Source organism: Mobula hypostoma, chromosome 1 (genome assembly GCF_963921235.1).
Source record: "Mobula hypostoma chromosome 1, sMobHyp1.1, whole genome shotgun sequence".
NCBI classification, from domain to species: Eukaryota; Metazoa; Chordata; class Chondrichthyes; order Myliobatiformes; family Myliobatidae; genus Mobula; species Mobula hypostoma.
The window spans coordinates 198,734,554-198,750,733 of NC_086097.1; the positions used below are offsets into that span (position 1 = coordinate 198,734,554).

Sequence of the window (16,180 nt, forward strand, 5' to 3'; positions counted from 1 at the left end):
CTCCGACCATTTTCTCACTGTCCTCGAGGTTGCAGGTTTACTCTTCACCAGAGGCACGTAGCAGGGTTTTAGATGCACCAGGTTGTGATCAGACCTTCTCAATGGGGGGAGGGGAGAGCAGCTGTATGCATTAGGTCCACCTTTACATCAGCTCATTAATGGAAATATCTAATCAGCCAATCACGTGCCATCAATGCATAAAAGCATACAGACCCCCCCCACCCCGCAAATGACTTTAGCTGATTTAATAAGGTCTAATATTATAAGGTCTGTTATGCCTATAGTACGTCAGTTCATCAATATATTGAAGAAAATTACTTAGTATGTTCACCGTTTTTACAGATGGATCAAAAGATAATTTAACTGGGAATGTTAGTGCGGCTGTTTCTGTGCCTGAATTATAAGTAACTATAAAGAAATGACTTACTAATCATTTATCAGTATATACAGCAGAACTGGTTGCCAGCATTTTCGGCTTGCAGTGGGTGGAGGAAATCTGTCCAATGTAAAGCTGTAATTTGTTCAGATTCCTTTTCAGCTCTGATGAGTTTTAAAAAAGGTCATTCCAGCAGTAGGTCAGACATACTGTTGGAACTCATCAAACATTATTTTCTGTACAAAGTATTGGTTTATATGTTTGCTTCTTATGGATCCCTGCATATCGAGGTGTTGAGGGGAAGGAGTGGGTTGATTATTTAGCCAAGAAAGCTGTTAAAAGTTTAACTGTGGATACAGATCTTCCACTTAGCAAATCAGAAGCTGAGGGGTTGGTAGGAGGATTATGACAACTTGTTTGATCATAGGCATAAAGGGAGACACTTTTATAGAATACATAAAACTATTGGGTTTATGGGAGAAGGGGGTAAAACAAGAAGGGAAGGAATTATTTTGATGCAACTTGTAATTGGACATACTATGATTAAATATTCCTGATATAGTTGGAAGACATTATTCTGGGTTGAGTATGTTTTATCATCATTATAAAACAGTTGAACAAACTACATATTATTACAGTGTGAAGCACATAACGTTGAAAGAAATCAAATGTAGGCTTCGGGGATTGATAGTTTTCATTTAAAAACTTAAGTTATGGGAGTGACTTTAATTTAATTCACAATATTGTCTTTCATTACTTACAATCTATAGGGCTTTTTGGGGTAATTTAGCTTTCATTTGAAGGAAGTAGTAAGGGTTTTTTCCCCAGTTCTCTGCACCACACTCCAGTCCAGTTGGTAGTGGTAATGCACCTTAAAGTTGGACTGCCAACAGCAATAAAAAGTCAGAAGAAGAGGTTCAGTTCTTGTTCAGACCAAACATCAGAAAGTGGAAGAAATGTGATCTAAGCGGCTTTGACTGTGATGCAACATGGGGTGATTTTGAGAATCCTGAACTACTGATTTCCTGGGATTTTCACGCACAATTGTCTCTAGAGGTTACAGAGAATGGCGCGAAAGACAAAAAAAAATCCAGTGTGTGGCAGTTCTGTGAGCAAAAATGCCTTGTTAATGAGAGACGTCAGAGGAGAATTGCCAGACTGGTGCAAGCTGACAGAAAAGTGACAGTTACTTAGATAAACATGTGTTACAACAGTGGTGTGTAGGACATCTCTGAATGCACGACATGCCAGATCAGACCAGGGCTACAGCAGTAGAGAACCACCCCGGGTTCCACTCTTGTACCTAATAAAGTAGCCACTGATTGAATATTGAATAAAGTTAAAGCCCAATACCAATACCTGAGGTACACTACTTGCTACCAGAAAAAAAACTACCAGTATTTATGCATATTCTAATTTTTCTGTTACCTAGCTAAGTTTTCATCCATGCTAATATGTTCCTCCTGAACAACATTTTATTTTCTGCTATGTTTGATCTGGCACCTAATAAAATGCCTATCCAATACACCTACGGGATCTCCTTTAGCCAAAACACATTACTTCCTCAAGTAATTCAATAAATTAATTGAAAATTATTTCCCTTTCATTTGGTCTGATAGCCTTGAATTTTTTCAAGTGCCTTGAATGTTAGTGTTCTGATTTGAGATACACATAATTTTCAGTCAGATGGGATCTTCCCACAATCTCAGAAAACATGGAAAATAAAAACCAACGTATCATCAAAATCACAGATACATTAGAATTACTTCCTTGGTGATGGTACTTTTCTCAAGTTCCTCCCTCCTTCCCATTCCTCGATTTGCAGCTGTTTTTGTTTTCTCCTCTAGAGTGAACATGGACGTAAAATATCTGTTTAATAAATTGGCAATCTGACTGCTTGTCATAATTAATCCACAGACTCATTTTGTATAAGACCACAAGATATAGGAGAAGCGTTGGGCCATTTGGCCCATCGAGTCTGCTCCACCATTTTATCATGGTTGATCCATTTCCCTCTCAGCCCCAATTTCCTGCCTTCTCCTTGTAACTCTTCATGCCCTAACTAACCAAGAACCCATTTATCTCTGCTTTAAATACACCCAGTAACTTGGCCTCCACAGCCGCCTGTTGCAATGAACTCCACAGACTCACCACTTGCTGACTAGAGAAATTCCTCATCTGTCCTAAATGGAGGTCCCTATATTCATGAGGCTGTGCCCTCTGGTTCTAGACTCCCCCACAATCGGAAACATTGAGCCTTTTCCACATTCGATATGGTTCAATGAGATCCCCCTTCATTCTTTTGAATTCCAGTGACTACAGGCCCAGAACCATCAATCAATCCTCATATGGTAATCCCTTCTTTCCCAGAATCATTCTTGTAAACCTCCTCTGAACCCTCTCCAATGTCAGAACATCTTTTCTTAGATAAGGGGCCCAAAACTGCTCACACTATTCCAAGTGAGATGTTACCAATGACTTATAAAGCCTCAACATTACATCCTTGCTTCTATATTCTAATCCTCTTGAAATGAATGCTAACATTGCATTTGTCTTCCTCACCACTGACTCAACCTGAAACTTAACCTTTAAGAAATCCTGCATGAGCACTCCCAAGTCCCTTTGCACCTAAGCTTTTTAAATTTTCTCTCATTTAGAAAATAGTGTAAGCTTTTATTTCTTCTACAAAAGTGCATGACCATACACTTCATGGCATGTATTCCATCTGCCACTTCTTTGCCAATTCTCCTAATCTGGCTAAATCCTTCTGCCAGCCTCTCTGCTTCCTCAACATTATCTACCCTTCCATTTATCTTCATATTGTCCACAAAACTGGTCATAAAGCCATCAATTCCATCTCCCAAATCATTGATATATAACATAAAAAGAAGCGGTCCCAACACAGACCCATGTGGAACTCCATTAATCACCAGCAGCCAACCAAAGATGGCTCCCTTTATTCCCACTCTTTGCCTACTGCCAATCAGACACTGCTTTATCCGTGCTAGAATCTTTACTGTAATACCATGTTATTCTTATCTTTATAGATATACAAACTCCTTACAATTTATTTTTAACATTTCTGGGCAGATATCTTTACCTTTCATTCTAATTCTTCCTTCCTTAATCTTCTCGTCATTCTTTGCTTTTTTAATAATCTGTCAAATATTCTTACTGCCAATCATCTTTGCACAATAATAATAGTTTTTCTTTAATTTTCATACTACCTTCAAATTTTTTGGTTAATCACAGATTTTGGGTCCTTTATTTCCTCCTATATAATTATTTTAATTTAGCTTTATGCAAATCACATCTCCATTTTGGTTTTCTGAACTTGGGTGATCTCACCTTTTCGTTCTAAGATTGTCATTAATTACCAGAGTCACTCCTCCACTTTTACCTTGCACTTTGTTAACCTTAAGTATCAAGAATCCTTCAGTATTTAAGTCCCAGTCTATTAAGCAGCTGTTATGTATCTGCAATGAGTATTATTTATTTCTATTTAGTCCTCAGCACAAATATTTTAGTTTGAATGCTATAGGCACAGTTTTGATGCTTTAGTATTTTTGTAACCACCAACCTTATCAGTTGAAATATCCTTAGACTTGGACTGTACCCTACCTTGTACCATATTCTTTATCATTTCCCTTATGGATACCTTTCCCCTACCCAGTCTACTATTCTCTGATTTAGCAAATCTTCCTAACTTTGGTCATCGTGACATCTGAGGTTCCCATGCGTCTGTTTCCGCCCCTGTCTGTAGTTCAAATCAGAAGACCCTAAATAAAGGGATGTGACTACTTTCTGCTGCAAAGTGTCTCCCCACCTCGAGGGAGGTCTTGACCATAAGCAGGCCAAAACTCCTGAAGACAGGTGGCAGATCAACTGATGAATCCCACTGGTGATAGCACAGGACAGTCAACATCTTAGTCCACCTGCATTTTTAATTCAATGGGTGAGTCTCTATTCCTTGATGTGTTACAATATCTGAAGCTCAGTCTCCAGCCATAGCTTCCTGATCTATGAACACTTACTGAGAGACATTTTACCCTAGTTTACATAAGCAACTGTAAATTCCATCTGGCACAGCCATAACATATCACTTGCCCTGCTGACCGGATCAGTTAATCATTGAATTCAGTCCATTAAATCTGCATTGATTCCTTGTGAGAACTATTTACCTAGTCCCACCTGCTTCCGTAACCTACAAATTATTTTTCATGTATTTATCCAGCTCTCTTTTGAATCCTACAATTGAGTCTCACTCATACAATCCTGGCAGTGCATCCAACATTTTAATTACTTTCCTCATATTACGTTTTCTTCTTTTGCCAGTCACTTTCATTTTCTGCCCCAAAGTTCTTGACCTCCCCACCAATAGGAACAGTAGCTATCTAATTTATCTGAAACCTGACTTTGACTTTGACTTATTGATCTAAATACCCCTGTCAAACTTCTTTGTTCTGAGGAAGGGAAACCCATCTTCTCCAATCTATTCACGTAAATGAATTCTTTTATCCTGGAATCATTTTGGTAAATATTTTCTGCAACTTTTCTAAGGCTTATTGGGATCTTTAATAGATCTTATTAGCACATTCATTATCACTGACATAAGTTTTGTGACAGCATTATAGTGTAAGACATATAAACTTACAAGGTTACTATAAAATTACTATATTTTTGTTACAATAAAAATAGTGTAAAAGAAGAGTAATGAATTATTGTTCATGGACCATTCAGATATGAATGAGGGGGAGAAGCTGTTTCTAAAATGTTATGTGTGGGTCTTCAGGTTGCTGTACCTCCACCCTGACAGTAGTAATGAGAAGAGGGCATGTCCCAAGTGGTGAGTGTCCTTTTTGCTACGCTGTCTTTTGAAGATGTCCTCGATGGTAGGGAGGCTTGCACCCACAATGGAGCAGGTTGAGTCTACAAACCTCTGTAGCCTCATTTGATCCTGTGCATTAAGGCCTCCACAGCAGGCGATGATGCAACCAATCAGTGTGCTCTGCACTGTACATTTGTAGAAATTTGCTAGTCTTTGGTAACATACCAAATCTCCTCAAACTCCTAGTGAAGTATAGCCACCAATGTCACTTCTTCATGATTGAGTAAATATGTTGGTCCCACAAAGGAGATGATGCAAGAAGGTGGAGTGGCCAAATGTGTAGGTTGACAAATAAAATTTATGGCTGTAGGAGAGTTAGTGTATTGTGCATTTAAAAAAATGTTGGGGCTATCTACAAGATGGCACTGGATTAAGATGATTGTCATGCTCTTTGCAGATCTAGTCATCACTTCTATTATTATTGTTCTTCTCTTTTAAATCTAAATACCATGTCTCTAAAAATTACCGATGCACTAATGTGATGAAATAACCTGAAAGAAGGCTTTCACATACATCTGGCAATATTAAACCAACTTACTTTAGTGCATAAAATATTTCAGACTGAAGAAATAATTAATGATTTCAAGGAAATAGGTAGCAATACACAGGAGATGGAGAAGGGTGCCATTTGGAAGATCAGTGGGAACAGATATGATGATCACATTTCTTTATGCAGGGTCTTCTGATTTGATCTGTGATCAGGTTGTTTAAATGGTTGTTCCACAAGTGATCTCATATTTTAGAGGCAGCAGGGAGGTCACAGTAGGTGTAGCGAGTTAGCTATATGTCATCAGCTTGTGCAAATCTGATACTTGGCTTTTACGGAGTAATAGATATGAGAAAGTCAAAGTTAGATCCTTGGGGGATGCTGCAGTTAATAGCTGTGGGGAATGGAGTTACTTCAGGTGATTCCTAGGCTAAATAAGGATAAATAAAAATAGAAACAAGTGAATGTGGTCCCAGGCAGCTCCACAATTGGTGAAAGTATAGCTATCAAAGTAGGATTCAATATTATTATTTTAAGAACTGTGGAAGGGACCGGTGTGTTTTAAAGATGGGTCCACGATAACAATTTTGAAAGATGAAGGAAAAAGCCAAAGGGAGGTAATAACAATATGAGTAAATACTAGGTTGATGAGAGGTATAATTTTAATGAGATGTTACATTGTATGGGGAGAGGAGAGTCAAAACTATAGAAAGCACCTTGGAATAGGCAGCTAGTTAAAGGCTTGAGCAATTGGGTTACACTGTGATATGAGATAGGGTCGACGACATTTGTTGAAGGTATGCAGTAAAAGTTCCTATTGATGCTATTTTTGGAAGGATTTTGACATGACGTGAGGCTCTGAATAATGTATTCGCCACCTCTTGGAGAGGACGAGATTCCAGGAAGAAATGTCATCCAACTACTTCTGAATCACTTTGGTCCCTAAGATATGTATTTGCAATCACAAGTTCGAGCTCGTGTATGAAACCTAACATTTTACCACCAACGCTTAACGCACCCCAGCCTAAAATAAAAAAATTCTGCAATGGACGGATATAGTGAAATAAACTGCAGATGTTGGAAATCTGTCACCTTTTCCACAGATGTTGTCTGACCCGTTGAGCTTCTCCGGCGTTTACTGTTTTAAAAATCTTGTTACGATGTGATAACACAGGCTGCTAAAGCAGGTTTAACCGTACGATGGATCATTATTTGCAGCACATCATTCCACAGTTAGTTGGATCATCGACTGTGGAGGGAGCAGTGACTAATCACTGTCTCTACACCGACCTACCCGGGTTCAAACTGCCTGCCTGCTGAGGTCAGGGGTCGGTGTTAAACCAAACAGTTCCGGAGACGGATGGCGGCTAAATTCCCTGCCGTACGGAGGATGGGCGCCTTCACTTTTATCGGTGAGTCTTTGAACGAAAGTGCAGTCCTTTGGCCGAGGACTTGAGAGGGGACATTTAACATTAGGGAGCGGGCGGCTGCTAATAGAGGCCTTTCTGTGGGCGGGACTCTTGCCGTTGCTGGTTTTAGCTCTGTAGGCCGCTACCAGTGGTTTCTGCCGCTGGTACTCGGCTCAGGTTGGGATCCAGTCCCTCCAATCACCCTGAGGGACATTACAGCGGAGCACATGTGAGTGGAGCTCCCCCCGCCGAGCCCATCCCAGCCTGGCTGCAGATTGAGTTGCTAACGACGTTAACCCACTCTGGCTCATTCAGTAAACCACCTACACCTTCTACCTTGCATTACAACATCACTGAAGGACGTTAAATTTCTTTTCTTTGCCCAGAATTGTACTCTGAATTGCCCTCTCCATTGATGTTGACTCATGGGAGATGAACTTTGTCAGAAGCAGGGTAGAATCATGACTTGAAGGTGGTTACTTTGTCCGAAATGCAGATCTAGATGTGTGTTATTACAGAATTTGCACGAGATGTAACTTTGCAGTAGGATATTTAATTTAAGATCTTTTCAAGAATATAGATGACTTTAAAGTACTACTACTAACATCAAAATATAAACGGTAGGACAGATAAAATAGGCTAAAAAATGCTGTGCCCTGGAATTATGTTGAAAACTTTGGAGAAAGATGAATCTCGGATCCGTGGAGTTTAAACATAAATATTGATTGATATAAGTTAGAAATGGGATGAGTGAAAAAGATATCAAGCTGCATGAATTATTAAGATGAAAATCGATTTTAATACATTGCATTCTCATCATAACAGGATATAGTTAAAAGCAGAATTACTCTAATATAAGCAATATCGTTGCCATTATTCTGCAACAAAATTTGTTTACAGCTCTGCTATGGTGATGGGAAAAGTGATAAGAGCACAGTTTGAAAATCCATACAGTATCTCATTTCCATTTACCAAAAAATGTTTTAATGACTTTGTGATTTATAAATTATTAACATTTCAGTCAATTGAGAAAGATAAAGAAATGTGTAAGTTATTTCATTTTTGCTTAGAAAGAAAGAGACCTCTGCTGAATTAAAGGCCTAGTGCCAAGGTTAGGGCTAAACACCTTTTATTTAAATCCACATCATCTTGAATTTTGAATGTAAGCAAACACAGAAAAAACTGGGGAAATCTGGAGAGCATGTGTGGACAGAGAAACAGTTAATGTTTCAGTTCTGACGCAGAGCTCTGAACTGATGTACTGTACTAACTTTCTATTTCCACAAATGCTGTTTGACTTTATGAATGTTTCCAACATTTTATTTTTTTAATTTCAGATTTCCAGCATCTGAAGCCTTTTAAAATTTTTCTTCCTTGACACTGTTTGTTAGATATTTTAAGTTTAAGATGTTTTATTTTAAGATGATGCGGTTATTCAATAATGCTGCAATCAATGTGTTCCAGTGATAAGAATTTGAAAATTAAGGCCAATGTCCTGTTATCTTGAATACTTCTAATGAGATTCTACATGACTCTTGCTTGCTTGAAAATTCAATATTATCTAATTATTCTTTACATCTTAGTCTTCTGATTCTGAAGATTTTTTTTATTGTTCTTTACTGTATTGCCCTGGAGACTGGAATAATTTCTTCTCAAGATTTCAGAACACAGACCATATTCAGAATTGTGGGTCATCTTATATGATTTGGTAACGAACTGATTGGATTGTAAATCAACTTAGTTCTAACGTAATTGAAATGCTGTGAAGTCAACGTGATTAGCATAATTTTGAGGGGAAAGATTTAAGAGGGAACTGGTAAGCATTTTTTTTCCCACCCAGAACATGGAAAGTGTATGGAACAAGCTGCAGAGGAAGCTGAAGAGGTGATTACAATTGCAGCTTTTTGAAGACATGTAGGCAGATACAGTACATGTACAGGAAGGGTTTGGGATATGGGTCAAATGGAGGCAAATAGGACTAGCTCAGGTAGACATGGTCAGCATGAACAAGTTGGGTCTGCTTATGTGCTGTATGACTATGATGAAATTGGTGCATTGTAATCCTGTCTTAAATTCTGTTTGCCAAATAAGTTTGAAAGAATATTTACTCACTTTGACTTGTAAACCCATCGGCTAAAATATAGCAAACTGTTAAAAGACTACAACATGTCGAGCAGTAACAGTAGAGGCAAAGGGAGCATCGATATTTGAGTTGAAACTGTATCAGAACTTTTCCTCAGTGCTTGTCTTTGTTTAATCCTCCAGGCTACAGTATAGCCGCTGTCTTGCCTTCTTTATAACTATATCGATTTGTTGGGACCAGGTTAGATCCTCAGAGATCTTGACACTCAGGAACTTGAAGCTGCACACTCTCCACTTCTGATCCCTCTATGAGGATTGGTATGTGTTCCTTCATCTTACCCTTCCTGAAGTCCACAATCAGCTCTTTCATCTTACTGAAGTTGAGTGCCAGGTTGTTGCTGCAGCACCACTCCACTAGTTGGCAAATTTCACTCCTGTACGCCCTCTCATCATCACCTGCGATTCTACCAACAGTGGTTGTATTGTCAACAAATTTATAGATGGTATTTGAGCTATGCCTAGCCTCAGAGTCGTGTATATAGAGAGTAGAGCAGTGGGCTAAGCACACACTCCTGAGGTGCACCAGTGTTGATTGTCAGCGAGGAGGATATGTTATCACCAATCCGCATAGACTGTGGTCTTCTAGTTAGGAAGTCAAGGATCCAATTGCAGAGGGAGGTGCAGAGGCCCAGGTTCTGCAACTTCTCAGTCAGGATTGTGGGAGTGATGGTATTAAATGCTGAGCTACAGTCGAAGAACAGCATCCTGATGTTGGTGTTTGTGTTGTTTGGGTGGTCTAAAGCTGTGTGGAAAGCCATTGAGATTGCCTCTGCCCATTGACCTATTGTGGTGATAGGCAAATTGCAATGGGTCCAGGTCCTGCTGAGGCAGGAGTTCAGTCTAGTCACGACCAACCTCTCAAAGCATTTCGTCACTGTTGATGTGAGTGCTACCAGGCGATAGTCATTAAGGCAGCTTAGGCACTGGTGTAATTGTTGCCTTTTTGAAGCAAGTGGAAACTTCTGCCCCTAGCAGTGAGAGGTTGAAAATGTCCTTGAATACTCCAGCTCGTTGGTTGGCACAGGTTTTCAGAGCCTTACCAGGTACTCCATCAGGACCTTCCACCTTGTGAGGGTTCACTCTCTTTTGAAGATAGCTTAACATCAGCCTCTGAGTCAGATATCACAGGGTCATCAGGTGCAGCTGGGTTCTTCACAGCTGTAGTTGTGTTCTCCCTTTCAAAGCGTGCATAGAAGGCATTGGGAATGGAGATGAGGAGGAAATTCTTTAGTCAGAGGATGGTGAATCTGTGGAATTCTTTGCCACAAGCAGTTGTGGAGGCCAAGTCTTTATGTATATTTAAGAGAGAGGTTGAATTGGTCAGGATTGGTCAGGGCATGAAGAGGTACAGGGAGAATGCAGGAGATTGGGGCTGAAAGGAAAATTGGATCAGCCATGATGAAATGTCGGAGCAGATGTGATGAGCCAAATGGCCTAATTCTGCTCCTATATCTTATGGTCTAATACATTTTAGTTTACTCAATCTGTTCTCATGGTACATTGGCCATTTTTGGAACCAATCTGCTAAATATACATTACATTTCCTGAATGGCATTTTTTTTTAAGGAGACCAGTCATAACTGTACATAACTGTAGATGGTAAACAAAAGAAAATCTGCGGATGCTGGAAATCCGAGCAACACACAAAAAAGGCTGGAAGAACTCAGCAGGCCAGTCAGCATCTATGGAAAAGAGTACAGTCATAGATGCTGCCTGACCTGCCGAGTTCCTCCAGCATTTTGTGTGTATAACTGTGGATGGAGTTCTTCTGGTAAAATGGCGGGGTGCTCGGAGGCAGCAGCCACTCTTCATCCAATCGAAGGTGTATTTGTTTGCCTTGCATGTCTTTTTTACAGTTGCAAATCACTGTTGGATACTAAGAACATCAAGTACTGCAGGACTATGCCACCAGTGAGTTACTCAATAGCGATGGAGCTAGACTTGCTGTATATCATTGTTGTGTTGTTGCCCTGGAGCTGTTGTGCTGAGACAGTGTGCGGTCCAAAAAAAATGTGCAAGTGATGGCCTTGGACATTTTGTGATTGCAAGAGCCTATTGGACATTGGTAACACAGAATACTGCAAATCCAATTCACTGGTTCATTGGTGACACTGTTGATGGGGGAGCTGCATTGCCTTGATTATGGCTTGGGCTAGGCCCAATCCGCGAAAACCGACCAGGAGAGGGGACACCAAGGTGATGTGGGAGAACCTCTATGGAGCGCTCTGTAATCCGTACTTGGGTTGGAGACTGGCCACTGCCGCCAGTGCTCCCTACGGTGTTCACTCTGTGCTGCTCTTCAGTGTTCGTTCGATGGAAGAACAACTTGCCATCAATTCTATAGTCATGCCACTCAGGGACTTGGGCTATTTTTTTTGTTTTTCTTAAATTGTAACCATATGTGTTTTTTTTTGCTATGTGCAATGTGTTGTGCGCTATTGGTAATGCGTGGCCCTGGAAAATGCTGTTTCGTTTGGCTGTATTCATGTACAGTTATACTTGAACTTGATACTCAAATGTAGTTTCACAAAAGACTTGTATAATTGCAAAAAAAAATCTGTTGTACCTGCATGTCAGCTTTCAATAATGTGTGTTGAAGAACACTTTGTTTCCTTTGTCGTAGTATTGTCAGTTAAAAAATGGTCTGCTTTTCTGTTTTCTGCACAAAATGTTCTTGTATGTTTCCACATTATACTTCATCTGGTATGTTCTCACCCACTCACTTGTTCTCTTTATATGCTCTATTCGATCACAATTCCACCTTATTGTTATTAAACCCAGAATTCACATTTGACTCCAAGACATATTGTGGATATTGATTCTCTGCTGCCTGACAAATCACAGCCTGTTAACCAACAAAAGACCTGTTTATTTCCACTCCTAGTTTTCTGCCTTTGGACGCATGTTGTAATATTTCCTCTCCACTTCCATGTGATTTAAACTTAACCTCCTGTAAGGGATCCTAGTGAAAGATTTCTGAACATCTAAAGTGTACCACGTTCTTACCTATGCTATTAGATACGTTGTCAGGGAATTCCGATAGATTAATCAAGCATGGTTTCTGTTTCGTGATTCCATACTGAATTTGCACAATCCTATGATGTTTCAAGACAACACACACAAAATGCTGGAGGAACTCAGCAGGCCAGGCTGCATCTAGGAAAAGAGTACAGTTGATGTTTTTGGGCCGAAACCCTTTGGCAGGACTGGAGAGAAAAAGCTGAGGAGTATATTTAAAAAGTGGGGGGGGGGGGGTGGAGGCAGGGGAGAGAGAAACACAAGGTGATAGGTGTATCCTGAAGAGGGAGGGGATGAAGTAAAGAGCTGGAAAGTAAATTGGTGAAAGAAACAGAAGGCCATAGAGGAAAGAAAAGGCAGAAGAAGCACCGGAGGGAGGTAATGGGCAGGCAAGGAGAGAATTTATTGTGTTACTTTTTTTCTCTGCTCCTCATTGGATTCCATATGTATTGCCTTGAATCTCTGCCCTCTGGTTATTGACCTTTCTGGTAAAAAGAGTAGGAAACAGACAAGACTTTCCATCAGTTGATTTTTAGAAACAGAATGTTAGTGCTAAGATGAATGAGGTATTCTGATTTTTTTTTTCAACTGAATTCTCACTATTGTTATACTCACAGGTATTGATCTGTAAGCATAACTGTTGGTTAAGTAGTCTGTACGACAGCTCTCCTAGTTTAGAACACGGGGTTCTGCAGATGCTGAGAATCCAGAGCAACACATGCAGTGGCATGCAAAAGTTTGGGCACCCCTGGTCAAAATTTATGTTCCGGTGAATAGCTAAGCGAGTAAAAGATGACCTGATTTCCGAAAGGTATAAAGTTAAAGATGACACATTTCTTTAATATTTTAAGCAAGATTACTTTTTTATTTCCATCTTTTACAGTTTCAAAATAACAAAAAAGGAGAACAGCCCAAAGCAAAGGTTTGGGCACCCTGCATGGTTAGTACTTAGTAACACACCCTTTGGCAAGTATCACAGCTTGTAAACGCTTTCTATAGCCAGCTAAGAGTCTTTCAATTCTTGTTTGGGGGACTTTCACCCATTCTTCCTTGCAAAAGGCTTCTAGTTCTGTGAGATTCTTGGGCCGTCTTGCATGCACTGCTCTTTTGAGGTCTATCCACAGATTCTCGATGATGTTTAGGTCGGGGAACTGTGAGGGCCATGGCAAAACCTTCAGCCTGCGCCTCTTGAGGTAGTCCATTGTGGATTTTGAGGTGTGTTTAGGATCATTATCCTGTTGTAGAAGCCATCCTCTTTTCATCTTCATCTTTTTTTACAGATGGTGTGATGTTTGCTTCAAGAACTTGCTGGTATTTAATTGAATTCATTCTTCCTTCTACTAGTGAAATGTTCCCTGTGCCACTGGCTTCAACACAAGCCCAAAGCATGATTGATCCACCCCTGTGCTTAACAGTTGGAGAGGTGTTCTTTTCATGAAATTCTGCACCCTTTTTTCCCCAAACATACCTTTGCTCATTGCGGCCAAAAAGTTCTACTTTAACTTCATCAGTCCACAGTCCAAAATGCATCAGGCTTGTTTAGATGTTCCTTTGCAAACTTCTGATGCTGAATTTTGTGGTGAGGATACCGGAAAGATTTTCTTCTGATGACTCTTCCATGAAGGTCATATTTGTGCAGGTGTCACTGCACATTAGAACAGTGCACCACCACTCCAGAGTGCGCTAAATCTTCCTGAAGGTCTTTTGCAGTCAAACGGGGGTTTTGATTTGCCTTTCTAGCAATCCTGTGAGCAGTTCTCTCGGAAGGTTTTCTTGGTCTTCCAGACCTCAACTTGACCTCCACCATTCCTGTTAACTGCCATTTCTTAATTACATTACGAACTGAGGAAACGGCTTCCTGAAAATGCCTTGCTATCTTCTTATAGCCTTCTCCTGCTTTGTGGGCATCATTTATTTTAATTTTCAGAGTGCTAGGCAGCTGCTTAGAGGAGCCCATGGCTGCTGATTGTTGGGACAAGGTTTGAGCGGTCAGGGTATTTATAAAGCTTTGAAATTTGCATCACCTGGCCTTTCCTAACGATGACAGTGAACAAGCCATAGCCCTAACAAGCTAATTAAGGTCTGAGACCTTGGTAAAAGTTATCTGAGAGCTCAAATCTTTTGGGGTGCCCAAACTTTTGCATGGTGCTCCTTTTTTTTCCACTCTAAAATTGTACAAAACAAAAATAATACACTAATCTTGATTAAAATGTTGAAAAGAATGTTTCGTCTTTAACTTTATGACTTTTGGAGATCAGTTCATCTTCTACTCACTTAACTATTCACAGTAACAGGAATTTTGACCGGGGTGCCCAAAATTTTGGATGCCACTGTACATAATGTTGGAGGAACTCAGTAGGTCAGATATCTATGGAGGGGAACAAACAACCAATGTTTTGGGCTGAGACTGGAAAGAAAGGGAGAAGAAGCCAGAATTAAAAGGTAGTGGGGGAGGGGAATGAGTACAAGCCAACAGGTGAAACCAGGTGAGGGAGGGGAAATGAAGTAAGAAGCTCGGAGGTTATAGGTAGAAAGGTAAATGGCTGAAGGAGGAGAAATCTGATAGGTGAGGACAATGGACCATGGAAGAAAGGGAAGAAGGAAGGGCATCAGAAGGAGGTGATGGGCAGGTGAGGAGAAAAGAGGGGGTAAAAAGTGAGCCAAAATGGAGAATGGAAAAATAGGGAAGGGGTAGGGGGAGAAATTACCAGAAGTTAGTGAAATTGATATTCGTTCCATTAGGTTGGTGACTACCCAGAAAGTTATGAGGTGTTGTTCTTCCAACCTCAGAGTGGCTTTTTCGCGGTAGTAGAGGAGGCATGGACTGACATATCGAAATGGATAAATGGAAGTAGAATTTAAATGGTTGCTGCACAAGTGATCTCACATTTTAGGTGCAGCAGGGAGGTTATGGTAGGTGTATATTTATATCTAAGACAAGGTTGGGTAGATTTTTGCATAGAAGGAGAATTAAGGGTTATGGGGAAAAGGCAGGGAGGTGGAGATGAGTCCATGGCCAGATCAGCCATGATTTTATTGAACGGTGGAGCACACTTAACAGGCCAGATGGCCTACTCCTGCTCCTATTTCTTATGTTCTAATGTAGCTACATGTCATCAATTTGTACAAATTTGATTTTTTGCTTTTAGACCATTAGACATGGGAGCAGAATTAAGACATCTGGCCCATCGAGTCTGCTCTGCCATTCAATCATGATTGATCCTTTTTTTTAATCTCCTCCACCCCAGTTCCCGGCCTTCTCCCTGTAACCTTTCATGCCATGTCCAATCAAGAACCTATCAAACTCTGCCTTAAATACACTCAATGACCTGGCCTCCACAGCAGCATGTGGCAACAAATTCCACAAATTCACCACCCTTTGGCTAAAGAAATTTCTCTGCATCTCTGTTTTGAAAGGGTGCCCCTCTAACTTGAGGCTGTGCCCCCTTGTCCTAGACTCTCCCACCATGAGAAACGTCCTTTCCACATCTACTCTGTCCAGGCCTTTCAACATTCTAAAGGTTTCAATGAGATCTCCCCTTCTTCTTTTTGAATTCCAGCGAGTACGGTCCCAGAACCATCAAATGTTCCTCGTATGATAAACCTTTAATTCCTGGAATCATCCTTGTGAACCTCCTCTGGACCCTCTCCATTGCCAGCACATCTTTTCTAAGATGAGGAGCCCAAAACTGTTCTCAATACTCAAGGTGAGGCCTCACCGGTACCTTATAAAGCCTCAGCATCACATCCTTGCTCTTGTATTCTAGACCTCTTGAAATAAATGCTAACATGACATTTGCCTTCCTCACCACTAACTCAACCTGCATGTTAACCTTTAGGGTGTTCTGCACAGGGACTCC

The 16,180-nt window shown here is 40.4% G+C and overlaps 1 protein-coding gene across 2 annotated transcripts in view; it reads left to right on the forward strand.

Annotated features, from left to right (window-relative positions):
• The first annotated feature begins 7,009 nt into the window (after window positions 1-7,009).
• tatdn1 (TatD DNase domain containing 1) overlaps window positions 7,010-16,180 on the forward strand; it is a 104,858-nt gene continuing 95,687 nt past the window's right edge. Inside the window, exon 1 of one of the 2 annotated variants that reach the window (XM_063062914.1) lies at window positions 7,010-7,163. In XM_063062914.1, coding sequence (XP_062918984.1) covers window positions 7,112-7,163 — 52 coding nt within the window. In that variant the 5' untranslated portion in view covers window positions 7,010-7,111. The remainder of the gene's footprint in view (window positions 7,164-16,180) is intronic. The other variant, XM_063062923.1, reaches the window with a different exon arrangement.